The 24296-nt window shown below is 46.9% G+C and overlaps 12 protein-coding genes across 12 annotated transcripts; 5 read left to right on the top strand and 7 right to left on the bottom strand.

Annotated features, from left to right (window-relative positions):
* Positions 1 to 410: 410 nt before the first annotated feature.
* EDB93DRAFT_1253018 (major facilitator superfamily domain-containing protein) lies at positions 411 to 2318 on the top strand (the record flags this gene model as incomplete). The annotated part of the gene is made up of 8 exons (XM_041453375.1): positions 411 to 618; positions 666 to 701; positions 758 to 803; positions 866 to 889; positions 951 to 1520; positions 1571 to 1816; positions 1878 to 1926; positions 1980 to 2318. 8 exons carry the CDS (start codon positions 411 to 413, stop codon positions 2316 to 2318), a joined length of 1518 nt encoding a protein of 505 aa, XP_041305021.1.
* A 1436-nt stretch (positions 2319 to 3754) lies between these two features.
* On the top strand, positions 3755 to 4633 carry EDB93DRAFT_699135 (acyl-CoA N-acyltransferase). The gene is made up of 3 exons (XM_041457137.1): positions 3755 to 3829; positions 3889 to 4454; positions 4516 to 4633. Exons 1-2 carry the CDS (start codon positions 3805 to 3807, stop codon positions 4407 to 4409), a joined length of 546 nt encoding a protein of 181 aa, XP_041305020.1. The 5' UTR covers positions 3755 to 3804; the 3' UTR covers positions 4410 to 4454; positions 4516 to 4633.
* Positions 4634 to 5624: 991 nt separating this feature from the next.
* EDB93DRAFT_1163272 (uncharacterized protein) lies at positions 5625 to 6405 on the top strand. The gene has a single exon (XM_041450104.1). The coding sequence runs from the start codon at positions 5814 to 5816 to the stop codon at positions 6126 to 6128; it is 315 nt and encodes a 104-aa protein (XP_041305019.1). The 5' UTR covers positions 5625 to 5813; the 3' UTR covers positions 6129 to 6405.
* Positions 6406 to 6501: 96 nt separating this feature from the next.
* On the bottom strand, positions 6502 to 7787 carry EDB93DRAFT_1163269 (ubiquitin-conjugating enzyme/RWD-like protein). The gene is made up of 4 exons (XM_041450103.1): positions 7631 to 7787; positions 7450 to 7571; positions 6977 to 7384; positions 6502 to 6916 (listed from the first exon to the last, which is right to left on the bottom strand). Exons 1-4 carry the CDS (start codon positions 7755 to 7757, stop codon positions 6830 to 6832), a joined length of 744 nt encoding a protein of 247 aa, XP_041305018.1. The 5' UTR covers positions 7758 to 7787; the 3' UTR covers positions 6502 to 6829.
* A 40-nt stretch (positions 7788 to 7827) lies between these two features.
* On the top strand, positions 7828 to 9055 carry EDB93DRAFT_1163268 (Coproporphyrinogen III oxidase). Its single transcript, XM_041450102.1, has one exon. The coding sequence runs from the start codon at positions 7922 to 7924 to the stop codon at positions 8975 to 8977; it is 1056 nt and encodes a 351-aa protein (XP_041305017.1). The 5' UTR covers positions 7828 to 7921; the 3' UTR covers positions 8978 to 9055.
* EDB93DRAFT_698875 (uncharacterized protein) lies at positions 9014 to 9934 on the bottom strand. The gene is made up of 6 exons (XM_041457136.1): positions 9854 to 9934; positions 9624 to 9804; positions 9518 to 9566; positions 9283 to 9466; positions 9176 to 9227; positions 9014 to 9120 (listed from the first exon to the last, which is right to left on the bottom strand). Exons 2-6 carry the CDS (start codon positions 9641 to 9643, stop codon positions 9051 to 9053), a joined length of 375 nt encoding a protein of 124 aa, XP_041305016.1. The 5' UTR covers positions 9644 to 9804; positions 9854 to 9934; the 3' UTR covers positions 9014 to 9050.
* A 298-nt stretch (positions 9935 to 10232) lies between these two features.
* EDB93DRAFT_1163260 (clathrin coat assembly protein ap17) lies at positions 10233 to 11505 on the bottom strand. The gene is made up of 7 exons (XM_041450101.1): positions 11368 to 11505; positions 11254 to 11313; positions 11133 to 11204; positions 10956 to 11076; positions 10848 to 10900; positions 10674 to 10795; positions 10233 to 10626 (listed from the first exon to the last, which is right to left on the bottom strand). The coding sequence occupies exons 1-6, from the start codon at positions 11389 to 11391 to the stop codon at positions 10694 to 10696; spliced, it is 432 nt and encodes a 143-aa protein (XP_041305015.1). The 5' UTR covers positions 11392 to 11505; the 3' UTR covers positions 10233 to 10626; positions 10674 to 10693.
* Positions 11459 to 13490, bottom strand: EDB93DRAFT_1163259 (uncharacterized protein). The gene is made up of 6 exons (XM_041450100.1): positions 13228 to 13490; positions 13055 to 13173; positions 12790 to 12990; positions 12083 to 12739; positions 11682 to 12024; positions 11459 to 11627 (listed from the first exon to the last, which is right to left on the bottom strand). The coding sequence occupies exons 1-6, from the start codon at positions 13294 to 13296 to the stop codon at positions 11592 to 11594; spliced, it is 1425 nt and encodes a 474-aa protein (XP_041305014.1). The 5' UTR covers positions 13297 to 13490; the 3' UTR covers positions 11459 to 11591.
* A 19-nt stretch (positions 13491 to 13509) lies between these two features.
* Positions 13510 to 14275, top strand: EDB93DRAFT_1209954 (uncharacterized protein). The gene is made up of 3 exons (XM_041451030.1): positions 13510 to 13928; positions 13985 to 14043; positions 14114 to 14275. Exons 1-3 carry the CDS (start codon positions 13865 to 13867, stop codon positions 14252 to 14254), a joined length of 264 nt encoding a protein of 87 aa, XP_041305013.1. The 5' UTR covers positions 13510 to 13864; the 3' UTR covers positions 14255 to 14275.
* A 143-nt stretch (positions 14276 to 14418) lies between these two features.
* Positions 14419 to 16507, bottom strand: EDB93DRAFT_1106089 (uncharacterized protein; the record flags this gene model as incomplete). The annotated part of the gene is made up of 16 exons (XM_041447573.1): positions 14419 to 14574; positions 14612 to 14766; positions 14917 to 14990; positions 15046 to 15071; positions 15131 to 15171; positions 15237 to 15299; positions 15408 to 15506; positions 15575 to 15629; positions 15680 to 15756; positions 15896 to 15926; positions 15986 to 16014; positions 16076 to 16172; positions 16224 to 16256; positions 16310 to 16329; positions 16377 to 16386; positions 16448 to 16507. The coding sequence occupies 16 exons, from the start codon at positions 16505 to 16507 to the stop codon at positions 14419 to 14421; spliced, it is 1026 nt and encodes a 341-aa protein (XP_041305012.1).
* Positions 16508 to 17676: 1169 nt separating this feature from the next.
* EDB93DRAFT_1090160 (glutamine synthetase guanido kinase) lies at positions 17677 to 19876 on the bottom strand (the record flags this gene model as incomplete). The annotated part of the gene is made up of 14 exons (XM_041446258.1): positions 17677 to 17702; positions 17754 to 17913; positions 17966 to 18259; positions 18309 to 18319; positions 18378 to 18535; positions 18588 to 18604; positions 18658 to 18812; positions 18863 to 18961; positions 19013 to 19072; positions 19125 to 19140; positions 19197 to 19461; positions 19514 to 19575; positions 19627 to 19655; positions 19786 to 19876. 14 exons carry the CDS (start codon positions 19874 to 19876, stop codon positions 17677 to 17679), a joined length of 1443 nt encoding a protein of 480 aa, XP_041305011.1.
* Positions 19877 to 21500: 1624 nt separating this feature from the next.
* On the bottom strand, positions 21501 to 22457 carry EDB93DRAFT_1253011 (uncharacterized protein; the record flags this gene model as incomplete). Its single annotated transcript, XM_041453374.1, has 2 exons — positions 21501 to 21596; positions 21657 to 22457. 2 exons carry the CDS (start codon positions 22455 to 22457, stop codon positions 21501 to 21503), a joined length of 897 nt encoding a protein of 298 aa, XP_041305010.1.
* Between the last annotated feature and the right edge of the window lie 1839 nt (positions 22458 to 24296).

Here is a 24296-nt window from a genome sequence, read left to right as displayed (position 1 = left end):
ATCCGTGAGAGTAAGCACTGACTTGTCATACTTACCAATGCCAAAGACGGACTTCCGTCTTATTTACGTACGGTGAGTTGCTGACTGTTGCCGCTGATCAAAGGCAGAGATACTACCTTTTTGATAGAACATCGCGACCAGTTTATAAGCTCAAGGTCATGTGTATGCATGGACGAGCAGCTGTGTGCTTTCTTTCGTCGATTTCTCGGCCGTTCGAGCTCTGTGCTTTACATTCAGGTGCGTACATTCTTTGTAGTTTTTTTTTTGAATTTGCTAAACTCACTTTTGCACCTTCCATGCACTCCATATAGCTTAGCCATTGCAGTATCACTCCCATTGCTTCACGTTATCCTGTGTATCTTGATAGGTATCGCAGTCCTCGTGACCATCGCTGACACTCACTCTCTTCAATGTCTCCCTTCAGCACTGAGAAGCTAGGGGCGCATTGCGAATCGCGCGAAGCAACTGCCGAAGATGTTACAGCGTCCAAAGAAGAGAGTTGGCCCACAAAAGACTTTGGTCTTATAACGATCCCGAAAAGGCTCCGATACAATCCCATGAAACCTTTTCACTTTGGCATCTTGCTTAACGCATCATTCGGATTTGCTAGCACATTCAGTACGGACTTCCTGGTAGACTGTGAATGAATACTAATAACAAGACAGCTGTCGCTAACTTGTATTATTGTCAACCGCTATTGAGTATGTTGTTGTGGAAAGTGGCTGGCTGCGGGCGTCTCTAATCATGAAATTCGTAGTCGAGTTTTCAAAATCATTCGATGTAACGTATGAAGAGGTTTCACGGTATGTTGTTTCGTCCGTGTCAATGAATCTGGGCTAATAGTAAGCATAATTCGATCATCAAGTATCCCCACCCTCGTTCAAGCAGGGTAAATAAACTTAACGGTTTCCAATGGAACTTGAACGTTCACGACTTATATCGTGGTTCAGGTACTTAGTGGGATTACTTCTGATATCCCCCCTCGGCGACCTTGTTCGACGCAGGCAACTGGTGTTACTGCTGGTTGCGGCATCTACTACCCTGACGATAGGTTTGGCCGTGACCAATAATTTCCAGGTCTTCGAGGCCTTGTCCTTCTTGGTTGGCGTTGTAACCGTCACTCCCCAAATCTTGATGCCTCTAGCTGCAGATCTGGCTTCACCCGAACGCAGAGCATCTGCATTGTCTGTGGTACTCTCGGGTCTCATGCTAGGCATCTTGATCGCTCGTGTCTTGGCTGGTGTCATAGGCAATTTCACAACCTGGCGTGTAGTTTACTATATGTCAATCGGTGTCCAGTTACTCGTTCTCGTCGGTGCTTACCTCATGCTTCCTGACTATCCATCCAAAAACCATGACTTGACCTACATTCGAATCCTACTTTCGATGGCCAAGTATGCGGTAACGGAGCCACTTGTGATACAGGTGTCCCTTATAAATATGGCATCCAGCGCATGTTTTACCAGTTTTTGGGTCACTCTCACCTTCCTTCTCGGAGGTTCACCCTATTACTACTCCACGTGAGCACACATATTTTGACTTTCCACCGCCCGAATTTGACCATTTCCAGTCTCATAATTGGTCTCTTTGGCCTCGTTGGCATGCTAGGCGTGCTTATCGGACCTTTCGCAGGACGTCTCATCGATAGGCTGGTTCCTTGGTATGCAACTTTGGTAGCCACTAGCTTGCTCCTGGTTTCCCAAGCTGTACAGACTGCGGGAGGTGGGATCAATGTTTCAGCTGTCATCATCGCATGCTTTGGGCTCGATGTTGGGCGTCAGTCCCAGCAAGTGTCCATGACCAGTCGGGTCCTGAGGTAAACATATTTATTTTTCCATGAAAGATACTGTTGTTGACTTACAACAATCGTACCACAGCATGGCTCCCGAAGCTGGTGCGCGCTTAAACGCCATTCTCATTCTATCAGTGAGTTTGATAGTGTGATATGAATCGAAGTGTTGTTAAGCAAGACGTCCCAGGTGTTTGTCGGGCAGGTGATGGGCACATCTGTTGGCACCCAAGTATTCGTGCAACACGGATGGAGAGCGTGTTCATTATTGATGCTGGCGTTGCAAGCTTTCCAAATTCTAGTTTTATTGCTTCGCGGTCCACATTGTCCTCGAAAACGTTGGTTTGGCTATGAAGGAGGACTCGAGGCGCGCCGACGGGTCGTTTCGGAGAGGGAGAAGTTACGGAATAGCGAGGGAAAAAAAGTGGAACATGATCCAGAGTCTGGTCCAGAGCCAGGACTGGAGGCGCAGATTGAGGCACCGATACAAAATGGTGAAGGCCTGCAGTCCGATACATCCGAGTCATAGATACCGAAGTAATGGAGTTATTGTCACTCGACATTATTTAGCATGGATAATTTGGATTGGTGTTTTTTTGGGACTGGCTTATAGTTGCAAATGCACGTCCAAGCTGGATATGTGTTGAATTCCCCAGAGATGTTTCATGCGTGAGTGGCGGCCGCGGGATATTCCCCAGATCGACTGCCAATCAGAGAAAAAAAGCGCAATCGCATCTGTGGTTGGAACCGATTTGGAGGTGTCGAAGGTACGACATGAGGCAAGTCGGGATTTCGTACAAATACTTATCATCGCGGAGCCAAAAAAAAACCAGTAGTTCTGACTCGGAGCATTGTACGGTGATGTACAGGAATGGTTAAAAAAGTACGAGAATAGCCGCAAAGATGTGATGCCCGTCTGGAATACTCCACAGTACTTGTTTTGTGGGGCAGGACTTCCTTGCGGGAGAAGAAACCCCATTTGACAGATAAAGGCTTCTCGTGTACCATGCCGATAAATCCCAAAGGCGACTTCATTGAACGCCATCACTGAGACAACGGTTACGCCGCACTTGCTGCGGGTACCTGCATTCCAAGTGTATGGACCCATAAGGGAGAATGATACATTGTGGCTGGAGGTGGCAACTTAATTTGAATAAAGATATTTTACCTTGGTTCGCACACCTTCCGCGGCAGATGATGTTCCAAGGATGCGCGGAAAGGGAAATCGGGACAAGACGTAAAACGATGCATACGTGTGCTGAGAGAGAGAAAAGGGGAACGAAGTCAGCGAACCCTGCAGCATGCATGCAGGGGTTATCATGTCGAAAGATGATCAAGCACAATACAGCTTCATGCTTGGATGCGACGGTCGCTGAAAAAAAATTTGTCAACGGAACGTTCGATAATAAATTCTGATTGCAATTTGCTCACTTCCTCGGGCCACCTTCAAGGCGAACTGAGTGTAACTTAGATTGTGTGCGCATTCGATCAAGAGAACATCTTCGGAACACATTAGTAACACTTAAAGTGCGCACCTGTATGCACATGGTCGAACACATATTGCATGGTCAAGCACGTAAGGTGTTGGTTTGGGGTCGCAATACTAAAGTAGTGAATCCCTGAGGTAAAATTAGGCACGTCGAATTAATGAAACCTAATCTTCCTCCAATGAAGTTCCAGCCTGTCTGAACCGTCTACGAAACTTCAATCGGCGGACCAGCTATAAATTTGTGGCTTACCTGATCCCAAGCATGAGAGCTTGTTTTAAGCTTCCTACTAGTACTAGTAGTATTAGTTCAGAACCACGTTTGAAAGTTGTTCGTGGAGTTAAGTGGTCCAGGCCCAGGTCGTGTCAGTACTAGTGTATTCCGTTTATCTCAAAAATGCAAGAACCAGCTTTACCAAAGTTCTAGTCTCTCTGGTCAGACGATTATTATTATGTAATAATAAGAAGGTGTGAATTTGTCAGCCAGCAAATCAAACGCAACTAGTAACACGCAACGCATTGCACTGGTATGTCCGGCAAAACAGAAAGTGAAGGTGAGTCTTTAGGGTTTTTTTATATAGGAAATAGGATCTCATCTGTGGAGCCTCTACAGTGAAACCGGATACGGTCCTCCGTATCACTCCCATAGACGTGGATGCTACCTTGGAGCTCCGTCAGTCGGTTTTGTGGCCAAGTCTTTCAATCGCAGATGTTCTTCTCGCTGAAGATAACAGCGGTCTTCATTTTGGAGCCTTCGTGCCACAGCACGACAAGCCCGTTGCCGTCATCTCGTTATTTGACGAACCCTTACCGGAACAACACATTGTAAGATGTGGGAATGACTGCCCTTCTCAGACCAAGGCTGCGCGCTTTCGTAAATTTGCCTGCGATCTGATGCACCAGAATCAAGGCATAGGGTCACAGTTGCTTCAACACGCGGCTGAAGCAGCCCGATCGACGTTGGGTGCAAGCACCATTTGGTGTGATGCCCGGACATCCACCAGTGCCTGGTATAAGAAACGTGGAATGATCGAATTTGGTGATCCGTTCTACAAGGGAGATGTGATGTATATCCGGATGAAGATGGCCTTGGATGCAGATACTTGCAAGACAAGTGCGTGTAACGGCATTTAGATGAGCCACTATGCCGGGCCGTGACGAAATGATAAGCATGATTTGGTACGCCGTGTTCTCCGCATCGCTATACAGGTGATGAACTCACGGGGATAACCATTGTCAGAACGTTTTCATTCGTGATAACGATAACTGGCACCCAGCATATTGCGTTCCTTGTATGTATCTTTGTCTTTTTGTGACCCACAGAGGCACAGCATAGACCCAAGTTTCCCTTCGATGATCATCTCGTAAACCGGATCAAACTTGGCCTTCTGGCTACCTCCGCCGTGTAATGTTTGGAAGATGTTACCTCATTTTATTTAGCTCACCCAGACAACAGGAAAGATACTGAAGAGCTCCACAGTGTCTCGCGCTAAGCATTTCTATAAGTTTTTGTGCGTCAGAAGATATCTCTATTTTTGGGCGACCTGGCGGACCGCTAAGCTTTTATAGGCAAAGCGAATGAGCCACCCCAACTTTCAGGTATACTGCGCCTGTAATTCGCGCGGGCTCACTGCCAAGGCTGTGATAATGCTCAGCATTCCTGACTATTTTCGGCACGACCCTGGAGATTCTAGCTCTGAAGGTGCTGCATTCGGCGAGCAACGTGTTGAACCCAAGTAAGCATTCGCCGTTGCCATGAGGTGTCTGATCGACTATCTTATACAATACCAGACCGCAATCAAGCTGATCTAAGCAAGCAATGTTAGCAACCCAGGGCCACTCTCATACGATGTCGGTATCCAACACGTGTGATTTCCGTAAGGAAAGATCGACCATTCCTCGTCTATACACCGGGGGAGACACGGAGAACCTAGTGCTAGGTTAGCTGCTAGTTCGGATCAAAATACATAAAAAAGAACTAGTGTCAGTAGTTGCCCTGAGTATTCGTTCTCTTTTGCCTGTGCGGCTTTTGTATTCGCGATAAACGGGTGTCAGTCGGCTGTGCCGCTAAGGGACGTCACTTGCACTTAATATCACAAACTCAGATTGTTGACGGGGGCTGAATCCTGATATCTATCCTGCCGTTTGTTTCCTTATGCGTCAGTGCAATCTCGATCTTTCCGACAGAGCGTCAGATGATAATTGTGTTTTGTGTAAAGTAATTGTTCGTGACGATGGGAGCCCGGAGCAACGCAAGTTCGGATAGACACTGCGCCCACGAGACATCAAGCTGTTATATTTTGGCGTATATAAGAACTTCTGATGGCTTGGGAGAATGCAATTTCATCCCCCGTTTCTTACCTGTTCCTTGGTAATTGGTGCTTACTACGAGTGCGACGGTCTGTCGTGCCCCTCCGAATCTACTGTGTTCTATGAGTCCAAATCTTATAGGTGTCATCTTCGTTCAAATTTGTCACGCCTTGGATTTGGTTCATAGCCAATACAGTAGACCGGAGGTCACACTTTCCTTTGCATTTCATGTTTCACCTATTGTCCTCGATTTTTTTTATTCGTCTACGTCTACTGCTGCCATGCATCATCATGCACATCCAACCTTGCTCGACTCATCGACGACTTGACATGGATATTATTTTTTCTGACCATTCCTCAAGCAAACGCCAAGTGATCCTCGGAGTACACATACATGCTAATCATATCTCCGAGCCTTTAGGCTTTTTATTTTCTCTCCAACCCATATTACCGATACGGGCAATTTTCGAGGTATACCACATACCTCGGATGACCTCGGCTCATCACGGATCAGTTGTATCCATTATCATAAGATCAAGATGAGGAGCACAGAAGCTCAGGGAAGGGCCCCAATGCATGGGCGGCGCCTTGGCGCCTTTTAAATTGACGCATCCAGCCAATTTCTCGGGTTCTTCTGATTCGAGGTTTTTCGGGCGATCTCCGTTCACAAATAGCCTCGTATTATGTGAGAAGTGCATCAAATGATGCGATTGTTTCCTGCCTCGGAGGAACTTTCATCTACGAGGACCTGTAATTTCAACGAGATATGCAAGGACCTGTCATAATAATCCGACTGCCTCGGCCGAGATTAAGAGGGGGGAATTCAAGAAGATCAACAACCGGTGCAAGTTCTTGTGCGGGGGGGCATTAAAATGCTGTACGCTGATATGTGCCCAAAATCTACCAAAGTCCGAAGGCTGTTCCAAGGACGACATCGAAATAGAAGAAGATGTGATTATCATGACGTCGCTATGGATCGGCGACACTTCACACTTTCACAGAAAAGTAGCGAGATATCGATCATATCGAGGATGATAGCATCATCCCTGCATATTCGGAATGGACCGACAGGCCATAAACGCACCACGAGGCTGGCCATGGGGAGAACAAGTAACGGCATTTCCACTAACCTCACAAGTCGGTAGTGTATCTGCCCCATGAGTAATGCAAGTAACGGATGGCATTCACAGCGAAAAAAATACAAGAATCAACACCAGCGGGGTACCCGGGTATGTCCATCGGTGTCATTTCAAAAGCTCTTCTACAATTCTATCTTCAGAAATATTGGCAACGTTCGCGCCACGGTAGTTCAATCTCCGAAGAACGTCGATCTGGGTTACCCCACGCCATCAGCTGTCATGAATATAAAAAATGACTTTTCCGAGACGTACGACTTTTGAGCGCTCGAAACCAAGACTCTCGAACTGATCTACATGGGCTTTTTCAAGACCCGCTATTGCGATCTCGTCTCTCTGTAGCTCCTTCACTTCCATCTTCTTCACCACAGGCCCTCCGGCATATATCTGTGTCCAGTATCTTGCTGTCTCATCAAAGCTTCGCTTGCTGGTGGTGTAGTGCTTCGCAACCTCTGCATCTTGCGGATCATTAGGCTCAGGGGAACACAACAGCGATTGAAGCGAGATCAGCGTCGATTTGAGCGTTAGAACAGGCGACCACGCGTCCTTGAGAATGTCAAGACAGATAGCTCCCGACGCTGATGATATGTTTGGGTGATACACTTTCGTGATGAATTTCATCTTGACAGGTTGGAATGGATATGAATCAGGGATGACAATATCCTGTTAGCACGCCGATTGAGAGTTCTGATCATGTCGCATTAGACAAAAAAATCAACGATGCGCACCACCTCGAAGTGGCCACCTTCATATGGGGTGTCCTGAGGACCGGGGAAAGATCCTTTCAGATGAAATGGTGACGAATCTACTAGGTCGATTTTGATGTTTGAAGATTTGTCGTTCTTGCAGTCTGACCAGGGGTGAGAGTGAGAGTTGAGCGATGCTACAGCAATGACGATTGATTCCTACCAGCTATTTCTTTATTCACGCGGCGAAGACGGGCGTCCATGATGTACAAACACAAGAAGACTATTAAGCTTAGAGCTATGTAAGTACAAGTCAAGACGGTGAAACGAAATAACAGCGGCTTCCTCATGTAAGAATCACGTGACTTTATCAATATTACCTTCAGCGACCCTTTACCACGGGTCTATGACTTCGGCCGCCCTTGCCCCACAATGCACATGATCACCATCAAGGATTGATAATCTCTTCAAGGCCCATCTCTCAGGTATCATTGTCTAAAACCATTTGATCAAGATGGAAACCCCCACCATGCGCCAGCGTTTTGAAGAATACATCCTCAACCTCCAAGAGGAGATCATCACTTCCTTTGAAACGCTCGATCCCAATGCTCCAAAGTTCAAGCGCGACTCTTGGTTACGAGCAAATCAAGGCGGCAAGGGTGTATCAGGCGTCTTCTTCTCTCCCCCTCCCACAGATGGATCACCCAGCCCACAAACAGTCCTAGAGAAGGCCGGTGTCAACATATCCGTCGTACACGGCATGCTACCCCCTGCTGCAATCAAAGAAATGCGTGCAGATCACTCCTCCATCCCGTACGACGGAAAAACCAGTCTTCCATTCTTTGCGGCTGGAATAAGCCTCGTCGTGCATCCTCGCAATCCTCACGCTCCCACTGTACACGCTAATTATCGCTATTTCGAGATCTCGGAGAAAGCTGCCGAGGGTGAGGGAACTGGAAAGGTTATTGCATGGTGGTTTGGAGGAGGCTCTGATCTCACGCCATCGTACCTCTACGATGAAGACGCGCGTCACTTCCATAGGACGTTGCAAAATGCCTGCAACCAACACGGCAGCGAACTATACCCTGTGTTCAAGAAGTGGTGTGACGAATATTTCTATATCGTCCACCGTCAAGAAACTAGAGGGCTCGGAGGTATCTTCTTCGATGATCTCAGCTCCGAGAAACATGCTCGGCTCTCAGATGATGTCAAACGACCTCGATCAGCGGATGAGATCTTTGACTTCATAAAAGAAATGGGAGATTCGTTTATTCCCTCCTACTTGCCCATTCTTGAGCATAGGATGTCGATGCCGAGCACCGACCAACACAAACGCTGGCAGCTGTTACGTAGGGGGCGTTACGTCGAATTCAACCTTGTGTACGACAGAGGTACCAAGTTTGGGTTGAAAACGCCTTCTGCACGTATTGAAAGCATCTTGATGAGCCTTCCGGAGACTGCAAGGTGGGAGTACATGACGGATATGGGTTCAGACTTGGAGAGCGAGGAAGGGCGCTTGATTGCAGTCTTAAAGCAGCCTGTCGATTGGGCTGGTTCGGAAACCTTGTAATGATAGTTCTCAGCGGGTATAACACTCGCTAGGAAATTTTAGATGTAACAACTGAGGATACCGTGCGCAACAGCTACATCCATTTTTCGCAAGTCAAAAAAATAAAATAAGCCTGATAGGCATTGATATACAGAATCGTTCCACTAGAGATAATGTATCTACGAGGTGAGGTACAAGCCGGACAAGCGTGAAGCTCACGTGGGCTTGTTGATCTCTTGCTGTGTCTGACCCTTCTCGTTCTTGATGTTCCCTGTTCAATAAACAGATTGTCAGCCGTCAGCCGTCATCCTGAGATAACTACCTACCAGTTGTCTGCTGGGCTTTATCGCCAGTCACAGCTCCAACAACTGAATCCTTGTAGCCGCTAACCCTGTCGGAAACGCCCTCCACGTATCCCTTGGCTTGAGCGTCGTTGTACTCGCCCTCCCCTTTGGCGTGTTCTTCTTTGCCTGACTGCGACCAAGATTGCATGCCGGTCATGTCGCCGATCTAGAGAGAAAAATCAGCATGTCGACGGCGTTCGGTGTGATGAGCTCGTACTGTCTCGACGGCGGTACCCTTGACAGAGTGGAATTGACCAGATACTTTGCTATAAGAAGATGAATGAGTTCTGGTGATCGGGAAAGACGGCGGGAAAAACGCTTACCTGGGTTCTTCGGAAGACATGATGATGATTTGAATTGATGGTGCGTTGGTTAAGATGTAAAGTAAAGCTGATTGGAAATGCTCAACGTCCTCCTAGTTCTTATACTCCTCTCCGATGGCGTACAAAAAAGGCAAGTGGTATGACGTCGAGGAGTCGTGACATCATACGGTTTGGAATACGACTAAAATAAAGATAACGTGATTTGCATGTGAATTCGAAAAATCACTCGCCGATTTGGATCCTGGTATGATGTCAACCGAGTGTATAGCGCGTACGACCGTGACTTTGAGGGGCGCTAATACTGCGCTACAAGTCCCTGAGCGGAATGGTAGGTAATTGTGATTTTCTACAGAAAGGGAAGGAAAAATTTGATCCTTCCCATCTCACGAAACCCGAGAATTCCATACTTCCGAGTCATTCGGACGCCACTCTAACGCGAGGACAAGAAGCACCACACTCCAAATGATAAAAAAAATGACACTCATCACCATCACCATTCCCGATTCGATGCTGCTGATGTGATGAAGCATGCAGGTCGTACGTCATCGTGTCACATCCGCAGAAGTCAGGTTGAATGCCCGGCCTGGCGCGATACATGGCAGTTTCCAGAAGGCAACAGTACCTTATCAAGAACCCATAGGACGGCTCCTCCAACGGAAAATCAGAACATATTTTGTCATCGTGATAAGACCACTCGATTCGCTGCTATCATGAAAAAAATGAGGTCTTGGTGATGGACACAACAAGTGCACACACCTTCACTGTGATGGAGAATAATAGGTATCGTAATAATCCATGGATATGGGTGAAAAGCACATTTGAACCGCACGCTCGGCAAGCCCTTGATGCACCGTTCGAAAGAAGCTGATGTATGTGCAAGGGGGTGCAAGATGAACCCTGCCTAGGTATTGAAAATAGTAAATCCATTCACGTAGAGCAAGGTAAGTCACAAGGTGAAAATATCCTAATTACTATAGAGCTTATCACAAGATGCTAGAGAGAGCTGTGACCCATGAGAATCAATCAATCGAAGGTGCACAGTGAACTCACAAATAACAGCACACATCATATCATTCAAGCTTCTCAAGCTCCTCTAATCTCGATAACACCACATCCTTGCTGGTTTCCTCAATCTCTCCCGCCAAAAATATCTCGTCTAAGATGGCGTACACCTGTAATTATTGGGTCAGAAACAATGCGTACGACAGACAGACACAACCGCACTTTGTAGAAATTGAAGACAAGATCCAGCTCGCATACATTGTCGAAAAATGAGTCTGAATCAATGTCAGCGAGCAAGCTCAACCCGTGGGATACGAACGAATCGCTCACCAAGAATCTCGACAAAGAGGTGGATAGCCTCAAGATATGCCAGCTCATTGTCGTTAGCGTCGACACATACGCAAAAGAAGAGACCGGCATAGCGCCTGTACACGATCTTGTAATTCTTGAACTATTCCACGTCATAAGAATTAGTAGAAGATGTGTGACATGTCGTTCTGTCCTCACCTCAACAAAGTTCGACTGATGTTTCTGGTCGCGCGGAGCAACTAGTCTGTGCACTTCACCTCGGAGTCTGACCTTGGTACATAGTCAACGGCATGAAAATTCTCAATGGCACCCATCGCACCTTCTCATCGTCGTCGTACGGAACATACCACTTCGACAACCGTGTCTTCCCTTGACGGTTCTGTGCACATATCATTTAAGCAGATTGCCTTTCATGCTGAAGTAGTGCACCTGCCTGCACAAGGATGAACCTGATCATGGTGGCTCATTTGCCGAGGAACTCTCGATCTTACATCCTTTGTTTACTTCAGAGGCTTTTGCCAAACAACGCCGCGAAAAGTCACGTGGCTTCAACTTGACCACGATCTTTGCATAGGTAACTAGAAACACATGTATGGAAGTATAACAAAAGAGCCCAAGATGTATGTCGGAGAGGATATAAAAGTATTTGGCATCAACTTAATGCTGAGACATCTGCGCCAAATAATCCGAGAGCTGAATTGCATAGCAAGCATTAGCCACGCTCAAGGCAATGGATAAGACAGTCACCTTCAATGCACTGGTTCGAATATTCTCTCCGACGTTCTGAACGTCAGGATTTGACATGACCCTTGCCACAATATCTCTTGCTGCAACTTCGAGATTCGAAAGATTGCCATCGCCCAATAGTCCACCATCTGAACTGGTACGCTCGAACTCTTCTTCTTCGTCCCGACCAAAGTATTGGTTAGACGAAATGGATGTAGCGCCTTGGAAGTTCTGTAAACGAGCCTGAGACTCAGAGACAAAATTAGGGTCGTAATCTTTTCGGCCAAAGTACATGTCGGACGAGATAGCCTTTTGATTGCCAAACTTGTCTCGTGCGGTGGTTGGTGTGTCATCGATAGTAGGACTGTGCGATTAGAAGATAGATCAATGCCATTGAATGTTCGGTTGAGATAGTGATATACCTTGATCTCGCAGTGGATGAAGGTGAAGCGGTGGGAACTGCCCCAAAGCCAAGCTTACGGAAGCCCATGCCCAGCCTCTCAAGGTCTTGACTGTTGCCCTTCTGCAAGTCGACCTTTCCCTGCACTATGTTCGTCTGCACAGCATCAGCAGACTTTGCCCTAACCTGCGACGAAGCGATCTTTTCTGCCTCTTTCCGTGCGCGCTCTTCTTCCTCCTCTCGTTCTCTGTCATAGCCAAGCTGCTTGATACGCTCAGCTTCCTCTGTAGCTTTGCGTTCCGCTTCCGCAAAATCTATAGGCGTAGCTGCTTTTCTCGCGCCAAGGCCACCAAGTTTGGATTTCTTCTGAGAGGTAGAAGTGACTGATGAACCGATCGCGGAAGTAGATGACGTCAAACGCGTTGCACCGAGCCTAGCAGTACCATTTGTAGAGGTACTGGAGTTCGATCGCATGGAACTAGATGTGGTTGGTCGAGAAGCAGTTGAACCTGTTGATGCTGGCCGCCCAATGATAGGAGGAGGTGTAAGAGCCGAGGAAGAGGTTGTTTTCGGAGCGGCGGGCTTTTCCCATGAAGAGAAGAAATCTTCCTCTCCTTGCGTAGCTTCAGTGCTCGCAGGAGAAGCATCGACACCATCCACCACGATGCGCGTAGGGAACCTGACAGAAACGATTAGAATAAACCCTTTCCAAGCATATCAAGAATTCACTTTGCGACATCTTCCTTCACTCGTCTCGCAAGCTCTTCCTTGTACAGCTCAGCAGCACGACTCGAGTACTTCTTCTTAGTGTCGGAATCGCTGAGAAGCGTCGCAGCACCATGTCGCGTAAAGAAATCTGTCGCCGATGCGTTTCCGCCTACTTTCATGGTACGAAGCTGGTTTAGTTGCCAGCTGTCGAGGTTCGTTGATCTGCCATACCGTTGCCGGTGATAAGAACCCGCGAGGACATCATTTTTATGGCAAAACCACGCACCGTACAAAACTTATGTGTACGCCCATATTACGATGAACACTAGAGCAGTCTAGGCAGATATAAACTCCAAAAGTCACACTAGACCAAGTCGGATTCCGAGCCTGACAATCAAAACATGTCTGCAACCCCGGAAGTCAACGAATACTATAACGAGTGGGTTGAAATAAACTAACCTTGTTGCCTTTTTGTGATCTCAGAACTTGAAAGATCTGCTCTGATTCCGCCTTTGAAGGGTCTGCCATTACTGCTACAAGCAAATTGATCAGTGAGCCTAAGTGTCCGTCGTGGAGAAGTCAAGGCCCTTGTGGTGTCGTATCAGTGTTCTGGGGACCTCAGGGTGGTGACTGAGGTCCGCTTTCCTTATATGATAATTCAGCAAAAAACCTACATGACCCTGCTTCCTCTAGCTCTAGCACGTTCATTTTGCTTTTTTTTTTTTTTTTTTCTTACATATCCCGACGTCGACGCTGAGTACCGAGTGCAGTGAAACTGTGAATTCATGAAGTTTCTATCAAGTTTCTCTCCTGCTGGCCGACTGCGGTTCAACCTATACCGCGTTCTGGAGAATGACTACGCGATCTAATATTAATCGTGCGATTTCGCGTTCTCCGTGTTCCCGTTTCTTCTCAAGTGGAGATCATCACCAATGACGCTTCCCATGCTCTCCCGCATGGCGTCACCCGTAGGCCATCCTCAAGCACTGGCGCTGCCGTTGGCAGTGGGGAATTGCCGGAAGCGAAATAGATCCTTGACTCTCAGCTCAGCTAACAAACATGCACCATCATATAAGCTTCACTTGTAAAATACAATATGGCTCTCTTTTCCGATAATGAGGTTGTCGAGTGCACTATGATCCTCAAAACAATGCTTGAAGGTGTGCCTCTTTCGACGTCGCCACTCATGGCGTACCGTGATAGTGATCTTTTCAAGCTATCGAGACCCTGTTCAACGTAGGATCCCTTGATATTTCATCCAGGGTATTGAAGAAGGTCAGCAACTTCTCGATTCACTTCTTGTTGGTATAGCTAGAACCGTTTTTGCGATTTTTTCGGGGCACAGGTCACGGAATATTGCAATACGATGCTTGTCTCGCGGCCAGAAACCAGCATGAGGCTTCCAGGCCAAGTGATATCAGCGAATGGGACCAGAAGTCTATCACTGCTAATCAAAATACACTTTTCAAGATCATTTTGGCCGTAGATTATCTTTAGATAGATCATGTTGTTCTTGTGAGTCTCATGATATTGGCACAGTGTCATTTCCGCTCATAAGTTTCCAGCCAAACAGGTGTTAACAGGGCTAAGGGAAAGACCCTGCGTAATATCTTTGGCAAATTTACTGCCTATTTGTTTTACCTATCGCGATCAGCACTTGACACCCACGATGATAGGCAAAAGTCCGATATGCAGATCATAACTTGTTCGATGATTTTCCGATTGCTGCATAACCACCACAACTGTTCGCGGGTTACTCGTCTCACTGTAATCGATTTGTGATATCATTGCAGCTGCAACCAGATCCTGATCAACAGAGATACTGCTTCATCATTTTGCTCACAATGTAATGGCTACTGATGTTGCATAAACGATCAAGTCCAAACATAGCACCCGTCTCTTGGAACGCGCGGTAGAAACTCAAGCACGCGGATCCCAAATTTGCCCAGTTGTAATACACTCGCTCACACGTCCAGCGCATCCAGATCCAACCAAAACCTTGTACACATGAAGGGTTGCCAGCCTCTTCCCATTGTTCAAATTTCACTCCGTAAACGCCACCCAATAAGCAAGCAAGCCAATTTTACCCCGTGCGGCCAGCAGATGACACGTCAGTTAGAGGAATGAGTACGAGAGCATCGGAGCCACGTGTTCGTCGGTCAACATGCCAGAGATGGAGGTGCATGCGCGTGGCAAGGATCGCGAGGATGATGAGCTGGAAACTGCATTGGAGGGGGTTTGTTAGCAGGAATGCGCAGCATGATTCGAGGGACACACTCTTGAAACATGGCGTTGTACGCGTACTGAGTGTTTGGGAAATCAACGACTCAATCTTGGGGATGGGAGGGGCGGGTGTACTCACTTGGAGGAGCAGGCATGTGAGTGCATTCACCATCGAGAAAACTTTCGGGACAACAATCATCATCGATGAGCATAGGGACAACAAAATAGCCTATGTGATGACTCACATAGACCGCATAGGTAATAGAATATGTTATGCTTTAAAAGGACGTCATACAGAGGGGCACGAGCTATTCGCCAGCTCTGTATGGCACGTACGAGCGTGAGAGAGATGAGCCCTTAGCAGAGCGTACTAGGTCAGCGCGAGTCCTTGTATACGCATGCTCACCGCAACACACCCAGTTCGAGAGCAAACAAGAGGACAAACGGCACAAACATCTCATCACTGCCTGTGGACTGGTAGCAGCCTGTGATTCCTGGGATCGTGCTGGTGTCAACTGTGACATCCGAGTTGACAAGCGTATGAGTGATAATAGAACGTCAAGTAGAAAGTGAGAGTGCATACATGGTGCGTCAGCAGTGGCACTAAAGAGGACACCGACGGATGCTACAATGACAGCCTGACTGACACATCTACCAAGAGCTTGGGGTGCAGTGAGTGAGGACTCACAATAAATCCGATCAGCATGGCGATAAGCACGGATTTGTTTTGGTTCCATAGTGCATATGTCCTAATGATGAAAAAGCCTGGATGAATTGGATGAGAAACGCGCGTACTATTTTAGGGGAAGGAGAGTTACATTCGGAGCAAATGACTGAAATGAGACTGAAACCTGTGAGAGGGAATAGGAGCGCTTAGAAGTGCGTGCAGGGATCATGCACGTACACGAGCAAATATTGTTGATCATTTGGCATTCCTGGCGATGCCATGTATTGAGCGTCGTTCAGTCAGTAAGTTTACGGCAATATCACGTACGTCGGGATTATTATTTGGGACGAAGTTCACTGAAGCACATGTCAATCCATTGATTATCACCCGAGGGATGTGTGCTGAAGCTGAACGCACGATATAGATGTCCAACGAAGAGGAGCAAGGGCATATAGCGTGTAAGGATATAAAGACCCTTTACTTTGGTCCAACGCGATTGAGTCAGGAACGTCAACTTGAAATAGCGTGTTATCACTAAAGAACCTTATCTCAAACAACGGATTACCTCCTGGTAAAGCGAACAAACATAGTCATATGTCTGGACAAGCAAGTTTAATAGCGGATGGAATATATGCACCAAGACGAGCGCACCCAGAATGTAGCCGCCGAAGCTGAGCCGCGTTAGGACAAGGAAAATGTTGGTTGATATGGTACGCACTGTATATATACTGATTCCACATGCATGATATATGTCGTTATCAACGGCCACCCCACAAGAAAGGGACGTACCGTGAAGGTTCGAAGACTCCTCGCCGCTGCGATGTCCCCAGCCGAATACTCCGTTTGCATTCAGACTCGAAGGAGGAGCAGAAAAGAGTTTCCACGCGCAAGAGATCTATCTTTGCCTCTTATATAGATGGGTTGGGAACCGAGAAAGATGCAGGCGTAATCAGCTGTACGCCACTCAGGGCTGAAGCTGCCAGTAGGGCCCCAGTGGAGTCTTCTCATGGGAAGCAGTCTAAGCCATTCACGTTCTAGATGTATATTTGTGTTTATACTGACGTGATTGAGACCCGAGGCATGCCATGCTGCATTTGGAGTTGATGATGGGTCGCGTGACCAAGGTGTAAGTAGACAGGAGGATATGTCACCATAAAACACATATGTGATCCGGCCGGTGAAATGAAGTAGAGTGGTGAATGATGACGGATAGCAGAGATTATCTCGTCAGAGTCTAGTAAACCGATACAACCCTCACATCCCGATGCAGTTCCACATCATTCGCAACCATGGTTAGAGTTAGACTGTATAGTAGAGGGGCCATTATATGCGCCCGTAAAGGACCTGTTATTTCAATCCGTCTATGGTCGTCAACACCCATCTAATTTAGAAGAAAGAGACGCGCCGTATAAGTCTCCAGACTCCTCTCAGCTACGACAGTCAACCGAAAGCTCTATCTGCATTCCGTGCAGGAGTGACAGCAGGATTCCATGCGAGGTACGTATATTTACCACTTATATAAGTGAGTAGAAGCCGAGCAAGATGAGGGCGCAATGGGTAAAACTAGGGTCCTTATGAGGCCATAGGAAGCAGAATCTCAAAACAATGTGATATGGATCCAGTTTTGCGTTTGGAGACGATCGTCTTTGATGGCGGCGTACGGACATTTGGCCTGCCTGAAAGTGGATGTGACGATGTTGCAAGCACCGGCTTACCTGAATTCCCATAATCAGTACATCTACCGTCGCTGTTATTGAAAGATAAGCCGTCAGTATTCCACCTTTTAGTGTAACGGGCGGCGGTCTGACCAAGTTACACATGTCTCCGCTAAACACTTATTCGATCTCGACGGTGACAAGCAGAGTGACAAATGACAAAGAGCAACACACCTGGAGTATATCTCAGATGCGGTATGCCAAGTCAAATATCTGCGATCCATGTGAAAGAAATCAGTCATTGGATTTAAATTACACGGAATAGGGGCCATATATATGCGCCCGTAGAAGTCTTATTATTCATTATGCAAGTTCAAGGTATCTTTGAACTGCAAAGCCCGATCAATGCATGAAGTAAAAGATAGTTTATCATCACCTACCTTCCCAGTTCGTCACTGCCGCATTCCAAAGCCTCACCTCGTGCTCCCTCGTTGCTCCAAAGTGGTCTACAAAGTCGTCTCCAAACACTTCACGCGCAATGCTGTCAGGCCTCATCATAGCCTTGGTCGCATCCTCCAACGAACCAGGAAGCAAAATAACCTATTCGCAAGTAGTTAGCATCGTAATATTCCAGAATTGTTTGCTAGTTCACCTCCTTCTTCCTGGCTGGGTCGCTTTGGTAAGTGGAGATGGGTGGCGTCTTGAGCTCGAGTTTTTTGGCAATTCCCCGCATGCCCAGTTGGAAGATGGCACTCAAGGCAAAGTAGGGATTCATGTCGGCACCAGGTACACGAACTTCAAATCTTGTTGCGGATGGTGGAACAGATGGTGGCGAGATAATACGGACAGAGGCCGCACGAGAGTCGTACCCGTATGTAACTGCGTTAGGAGCCCAAAAAGCTTCACCGCCAACGAGACGTTTATAGCCATTAATCGTTGGCACAAGCTCCCAAGTTCTTAGATAAAAATCACTTTAGTGGGAGTCGGGCACTCACCATAGGCATCACTACATCATGCATTTAGCATTCATATACATCTTACTCGAATATAAAAATCAAACTTACCATCAGGAAGGCCATCCAATACACCGGCCAAAAAGTACTCCCCAATTTGACTTAGGTATCTTGTGTCCTCAAACGCTGCATTAGCTCGTCCGCGATCTACATCTTTAAGTGAGAACACATTGTGGCCTTCTCTGTCTTTAAGTGATACGTGAACATGTCTGAGCTAATGTCAGAAGAATCTTTGACACAAAATGAGATATCAATACAAACCCACTGCAGCCTGGTAGCTGAAGCAACGTTTCCATGAGATTTTAACAAACTCTACTACAATTCGACTCACGTTTCCCCATGGTTTCGCCATAAAACTAGGGAGGACTCCATGTTTCAGCCCTACACTCTTCGCCAAAAATTTGTACAGGATAGAATTGTCCGCCATTCTCATAGCTGATGTATAAGCGAGTGCAGTCTCGAGGACACCTGGACCCGTTTCGGTGTCTACACTGGAGTCAGCTGTCATCACTGTCATAGTGGATAAAATATCGTACGATGTCCTTCAATATCTATGTCGAACTTCAGACTCTCGTTGAAGAGCGCGTGAAAATATTCTTGGTTCAGTTGAGTGCGGAGTAAGCTATATCCATGCACTACGGTGATCTTTAATCAGCTAATACGCAACAAACTGCGACTTTGCTTACTTCCTGGAGTTAATGGCTGCAGCTGAGTGAAGTGCTTTTGAGCCGCAGATTCAGGGGTCTCTGAATAAATCCATTTAGATCACATCCCTGGACTAGAAATTTCAGGACGCACCTTTGAAATTGAAGTACTAGAAAGCTTCATGAGTTCATTGAGAGCAAAACATAACTGGTTGAGATTTCTGACCTCATACTCCACACCAGAAATGCATTCCATACCACGAGCAGTCGCATCATCAACAACTTTGCGCAGAACGCCTCTAGGATCCGCGCAAATGGGCGCTGAAGTCTTCGGATCGAAGAATGAGACAAGGAAAAAGGGAACGTTGTTTTCCCAAGGTATGCGCCGAAATGTCGATAAGTCTATCGAAGCCATTAGATCGCGGTAACCGTTCTCTTTATTTGATATAGCCAGTTCCCGAGTGTAGACTGAATCGTGCATGTCCCAGCCACTGCAACGCGGCTTGTGTCAAGTCAGAGAATTGGGGTAGCAACGGCACGTACAAAATCACGCTACAAAATCCAAACCCTTCTGAGGCAACGGCGCTTAGAAACTTATCTTTGGACTGCGGGTAACAAATCAATATTGATAAGGACGGACTCAGCAAGAAACATACCATAAATTTTCCTCTGAGGACGCCATCCACTTGAGATGGAAATCAGCATTCGACTTATTCAAGGGTCGGAAGGCAAGGGTGCACCATCTATGCCTGTAGGGTAACAAAATAAGTACTGTTGTAAACATCAAGTTATCACATTTTGCAATCACAACCGACCTGCAACTTTAACCTTGACATCATGGAGAAGTAGTCCTTTCAGATGATCGATTGACCTTGGAGCTTTTGGAGTAGCAGTTGTAGTCGCCATATCCCAAGTGGCTGAGGTGATGGATTGTTTGAATTTGTTTCAGCTCTGGGGCTGAAGCTGCTGGCATGGGCGGGCGGTACCGGTGCCACTAGTTCTCTATGAGGAAGATTTTTATGTAACCCAACGCGGACTTTGGTCTTCATCACGACTGTCTGAATCGATTTTCCATTATTCTTTGCAGGCTCAGCGCTCAGGCCTTTGAGGTACGGGCTTCCATGAAATCCGAGATCTCATGCTGATTCGGATCAATTATCATCATGTAGACTCTGTGCATACTGATCTGTCCGCATATACCGAGAAACTTTGAAGGTCGTGAAGGACTATCGAAAAGTTTGAGAAAAGTGTCATCCGTTGTATTCATGGCGCACAGTGCAGGTAGCCTCGGGGACATGTGAGTTGCGTCCAATCATGTACGTCTCGACACGTCGAGAATAGATATATTGCACGTGCCTGACAAACTGTGTTTCAACTTATACAGGCTCTACGTTTCACTATGAACACGGAAAGATGATCTTTGCGGAGGTTGATGCAACCTTGACGTTGGAACTCGGTGCCGACGTGCTGAACGAGGTAGAAGACGTGACATCGTTCTTCATATTTCCGACTAATCTTGAATCGCGACCATTCAACCAAACACAAACGCTCAACTGGCATTTTCGTTGTCTAGACTCGGTACAGTCCGCCTCGTTGATCTTTCTGCGAAACAAGTATAACACATGAAAATAAATCACGACAACGTTTGTACCTTTCATGTTTCTGGTTCATGCCTCCTCATAGTGATGCAGATCTGTGGTTCATTCCTGATCATTCGAGTGAACTTGTCAGCGGTGGATACGACTTTGGGCTGCTGCATTATATTTTCACCAAAGGAACATATTTCTGCGATTCGATTTAGGTAGTTTGACGTTTTGGTCGATTTACCAGTCACTCATATTTCTCATGTCAGAGCGCAATTTCCAAGTGCTAAGTCACTGTCGAATGGATTCAAAACGTTCAACTATCACCTAGGGACGTCTCCTCTGTCAAGTCTTTAGGTGTTTCAATGTCTCCGCCATTTATATTGTCGTCTGCCATGTCGCCATCTGGCATCTTGGCTGGGGGACCGCCGACAGATGGGTATGGATTGGCACCGGCGGAGAGAAAAAAATGTCAGGAATCTTATTTGCCACATCTGTCAAAAAGAAACGGCGGATACATAGGATAATTGAAGCGGGAATAAGCCCCTTGCGAATAGGCCTATAAGAAGAAAGAAACAATGGAAGTGGGAAGGATCAATATCTGAAACCACAAGTGACGTCGTAGGGTCAATCAACAACCTTGTTATTTGAGCGTACATACAGCGAACAAACATGGTCGTTTTAAACAATATTCGAGCCGGATTGAACAAGAGAAGGCATGGCAAATGGAAACTATAAGTACAAGACATACATAGCGATAGTCAGCAATATTGTTATCAGAATGGCCCGAGACATGGTAAGTCAGAACGAACGCATGCAGAACGTCCCGAATTCCCTTTCATCCTCATACAACGTAAATATCGCGAGAATCGACTAAGATTGTGACCAAGTGGGGCATGGTGAGTTAAGATGAAAGTATGCAGAACGTCCCGGATTCCCTTTCACCCTCACTGCAGGTTGATGCCAGAAGTCAAAGGGACCTCATACGCGTCGCATGTCACCTCAGAGAAGCGAAGTTTCTGACCCACTTTAGGGTTGCCATACTATCGACGAAAAAACGTCTTTAGCGAAAGAAAACCCCTTTGGAAAGTAGTAAAACTTACCAGCGTCAGTCCGGGCTGCGGCATCGGGCAAGCGTATGACAATGCACCGCCAGTGGGACCATACATTTGAATGGCGCATTCACCCCCAGCGCAAGAAGGGATACCCGTGAATTTACCCGCATGGGTACCATCAAGGGTGAATTCCATATGCGCCCCACCTGTGGCGTCATTAATCCAGCCCTTCGTCGACGTCGTGTCTTTGTACAATCCGTGCTGATCTTGGAGGGAGAAGAACTCTCCCGTCTCAACATCCTTTCCACGGGAGCAATCAGTGGTCGATTTGCAGACTTTGAAGGGGATATCAACGAAGAAGCCGTTCTTCTTGTAGTCGGTGTGATCCCTGTCGATGCCGAGTTGCTCGCCATCGCTGAAGGAAAGAATATAGCAATGGCCATATTTGATGCCTAAATATTTTCCATGCCCGCAGACCGGATAGTTCGTGCATCTGCATGAGGGGTCAACACCGCCATGTCCATTGCCATTGCCATTGTTACATGTCCGAGGGCAGGGACCAGGGAACGGGGGAAGATTGAGAGGGTTGAAGGGGTTGTGATGATTGAGAGGATTGAGAGGGTTATGGGGGTTGAGGGGGTTGAGGGGATTATGAGGGTTGAGAGGGTTGAGGGGGTTATGAGGGTTGGGAAGATTGGGAGGGTAGGGAGCATGGGGAGGGTTAGGATGGTAACCTGCTTGCCTAGCATGTTCCTCATAAGGAGGGTAGAAAGCGTGCTCAGCGTGTTGAGTAAGCACGACAGAAGCTTGTGAGAGAGCTAAAGCAGTTAGAACAAAAAGTCGCATCATTGTGAATGGCATACTGGAGGAGTTGCACGGCGTGCATTTATACTGTGGCTAGCGCTCAACCTCTGTTTAGGAGAGCTGGCGATTGGCATCGGAGTTCAATAATGATGCACACAGCATCAAAGAAATCAGCTCTCCCGGCTCATCTGATGTTCTTCAAGTTATCACGAAAGAAATATTCTGTGTAATTTAGGAATATTGGTTAGCGGCAGCCGGAAACATATCAAGTAAGTTCTTACTCAATTGACAAATCAGTAATGAAAACCACCTTACCTACGCACCAGCGTTAACTTGTTGCTTATTATGACGATAAGGAATTTCCAATCTGTATTAAATGTTACCCTGGGTACGCATTCGTCAGGTCAGTCAAAAACAACTTACTTGTTTGAGCCGCTGCAGTGGAAAAAAACGAAAGGTGACCTGGTAGCAATATACACATAGACCGGACCATCAGCATGTACTGAAGACAAGCTTAGAGCGGGTAACCAACAACGAACGTGCAATTGCAATTGTACACCCGCTTACAATCACAACGTAAAACTTGCTATGCCAGCACCAGCGCCATTCGAACGACAGAGAAGCGAAGATTCCGCCACATCCCATGACGGCCAATATAGATCCTGGGACCGATACGCAGAAAGTGCGCCGAATGTTTTTCGACAGATGGAGCGTCAATCACACCGCGTTCATTGCCAAAATTAGGTCACCCTCAAAGAGCGCTCTGACTATGAAACTTGGCTAGATCAGTTTGAAACAAATTACACGAGTACCGTAAGTTTTAACAGAAATAGGCTGCGCAGTCAGATGAAAGCCCCGGGAACCTTCAGCATCCGTGGCCCTGGCGCCTTGGCGAGCTTCTATTGCCTCAAGAAGGTGATCGGCTATATTATCAGAGTCCAGGCTAGGACACCTTATCATTCGCACTGGGAATATTAACGGCAAAGATCACCTATGGAGCGCTGAAGAAGTGGAACCATGAGGGTGTGACTGCGAGTCAATCACTAGCGCTAAGGCGGTAAAGCATTGGTCCGAATGTGTTTATGCGCTAGTGCACATCAGGTAATCCAATAACCGAAGCACGTGTATAGGCTGTAAGGTCGAGTCTGTTGTAATCTTGGATGAAATTGTGAGCGTTATGTGGTGGGTGAGCCTGCGGTAAACGAATCAAGACTGCAGCTCCTGCAGTGTGCACGGAGAATTATATGCAAATCATTAACGATGTGGTAAAATATCGCTGAGGGAGTGTACTATGTGGATGTGCCAGTGGGTAATTGATACATAGATGGCCCGGGATTGTGAAGTCTGATAACTCGCCAGATGTGGGGGTGAGCGAAAAAAACGTAGTGGATGTGGTGCGGGAATACTGAAACCAGTGTGAAATGATGGATGTATGGGAGGAACTGAGGTTACAAGAAGTTCTGGTGTTCTGCAGTTGGTTTGAAGTTCAAGTTGCCGACGTGGCGGATACTACTCGTTCATTTGCCTCCAAGACTTGAAGTCCCGCAAACCTTGGGTGAATGACTGCATCAAATTAGCATTGCAGACACTCGAAAATATACAATCATACCTTGTGTACCCTTGCAGCTACTGAAATATTCTTGCGGGTGCACGAGTGCAGATGGATTCTGGACTCATATTTGGAGTCACTGGATGCAATTGCCAATCAACTTGTCTCGGCATAATTTTAATGTCAGCCTGACTCTATATCGGCAGTACCCAGCTAGTAGGTGCATCACGCTGAAAACACGATCTCCAGCTTCTCAACAGATTTGCTTTGTTTCGGCCAATGCTCAGCGCTCAGGCTTTAGCACACACCTTAGCGTGCTAGTAATCGAGTCACAG

This window comes from Suillus bovinus (assembly GCF_016758785.1).
Source record: "Suillus bovinus strain UH-Sbo-P2 chromosome Unknown EDB93scaffold_53, whole genome shotgun sequence".
In the NCBI taxonomy this organism is placed as follows: domain Eukaryota; kingdom Fungi; phylum Basidiomycota; class Agaricomycetes; order Boletales; family Suillaceae; genus Suillus; species Suillus bovinus.
Note: the sequence above shows the minus strand (reverse complement) of the source record. Positions and strands in the feature narration are given on the sequence as shown.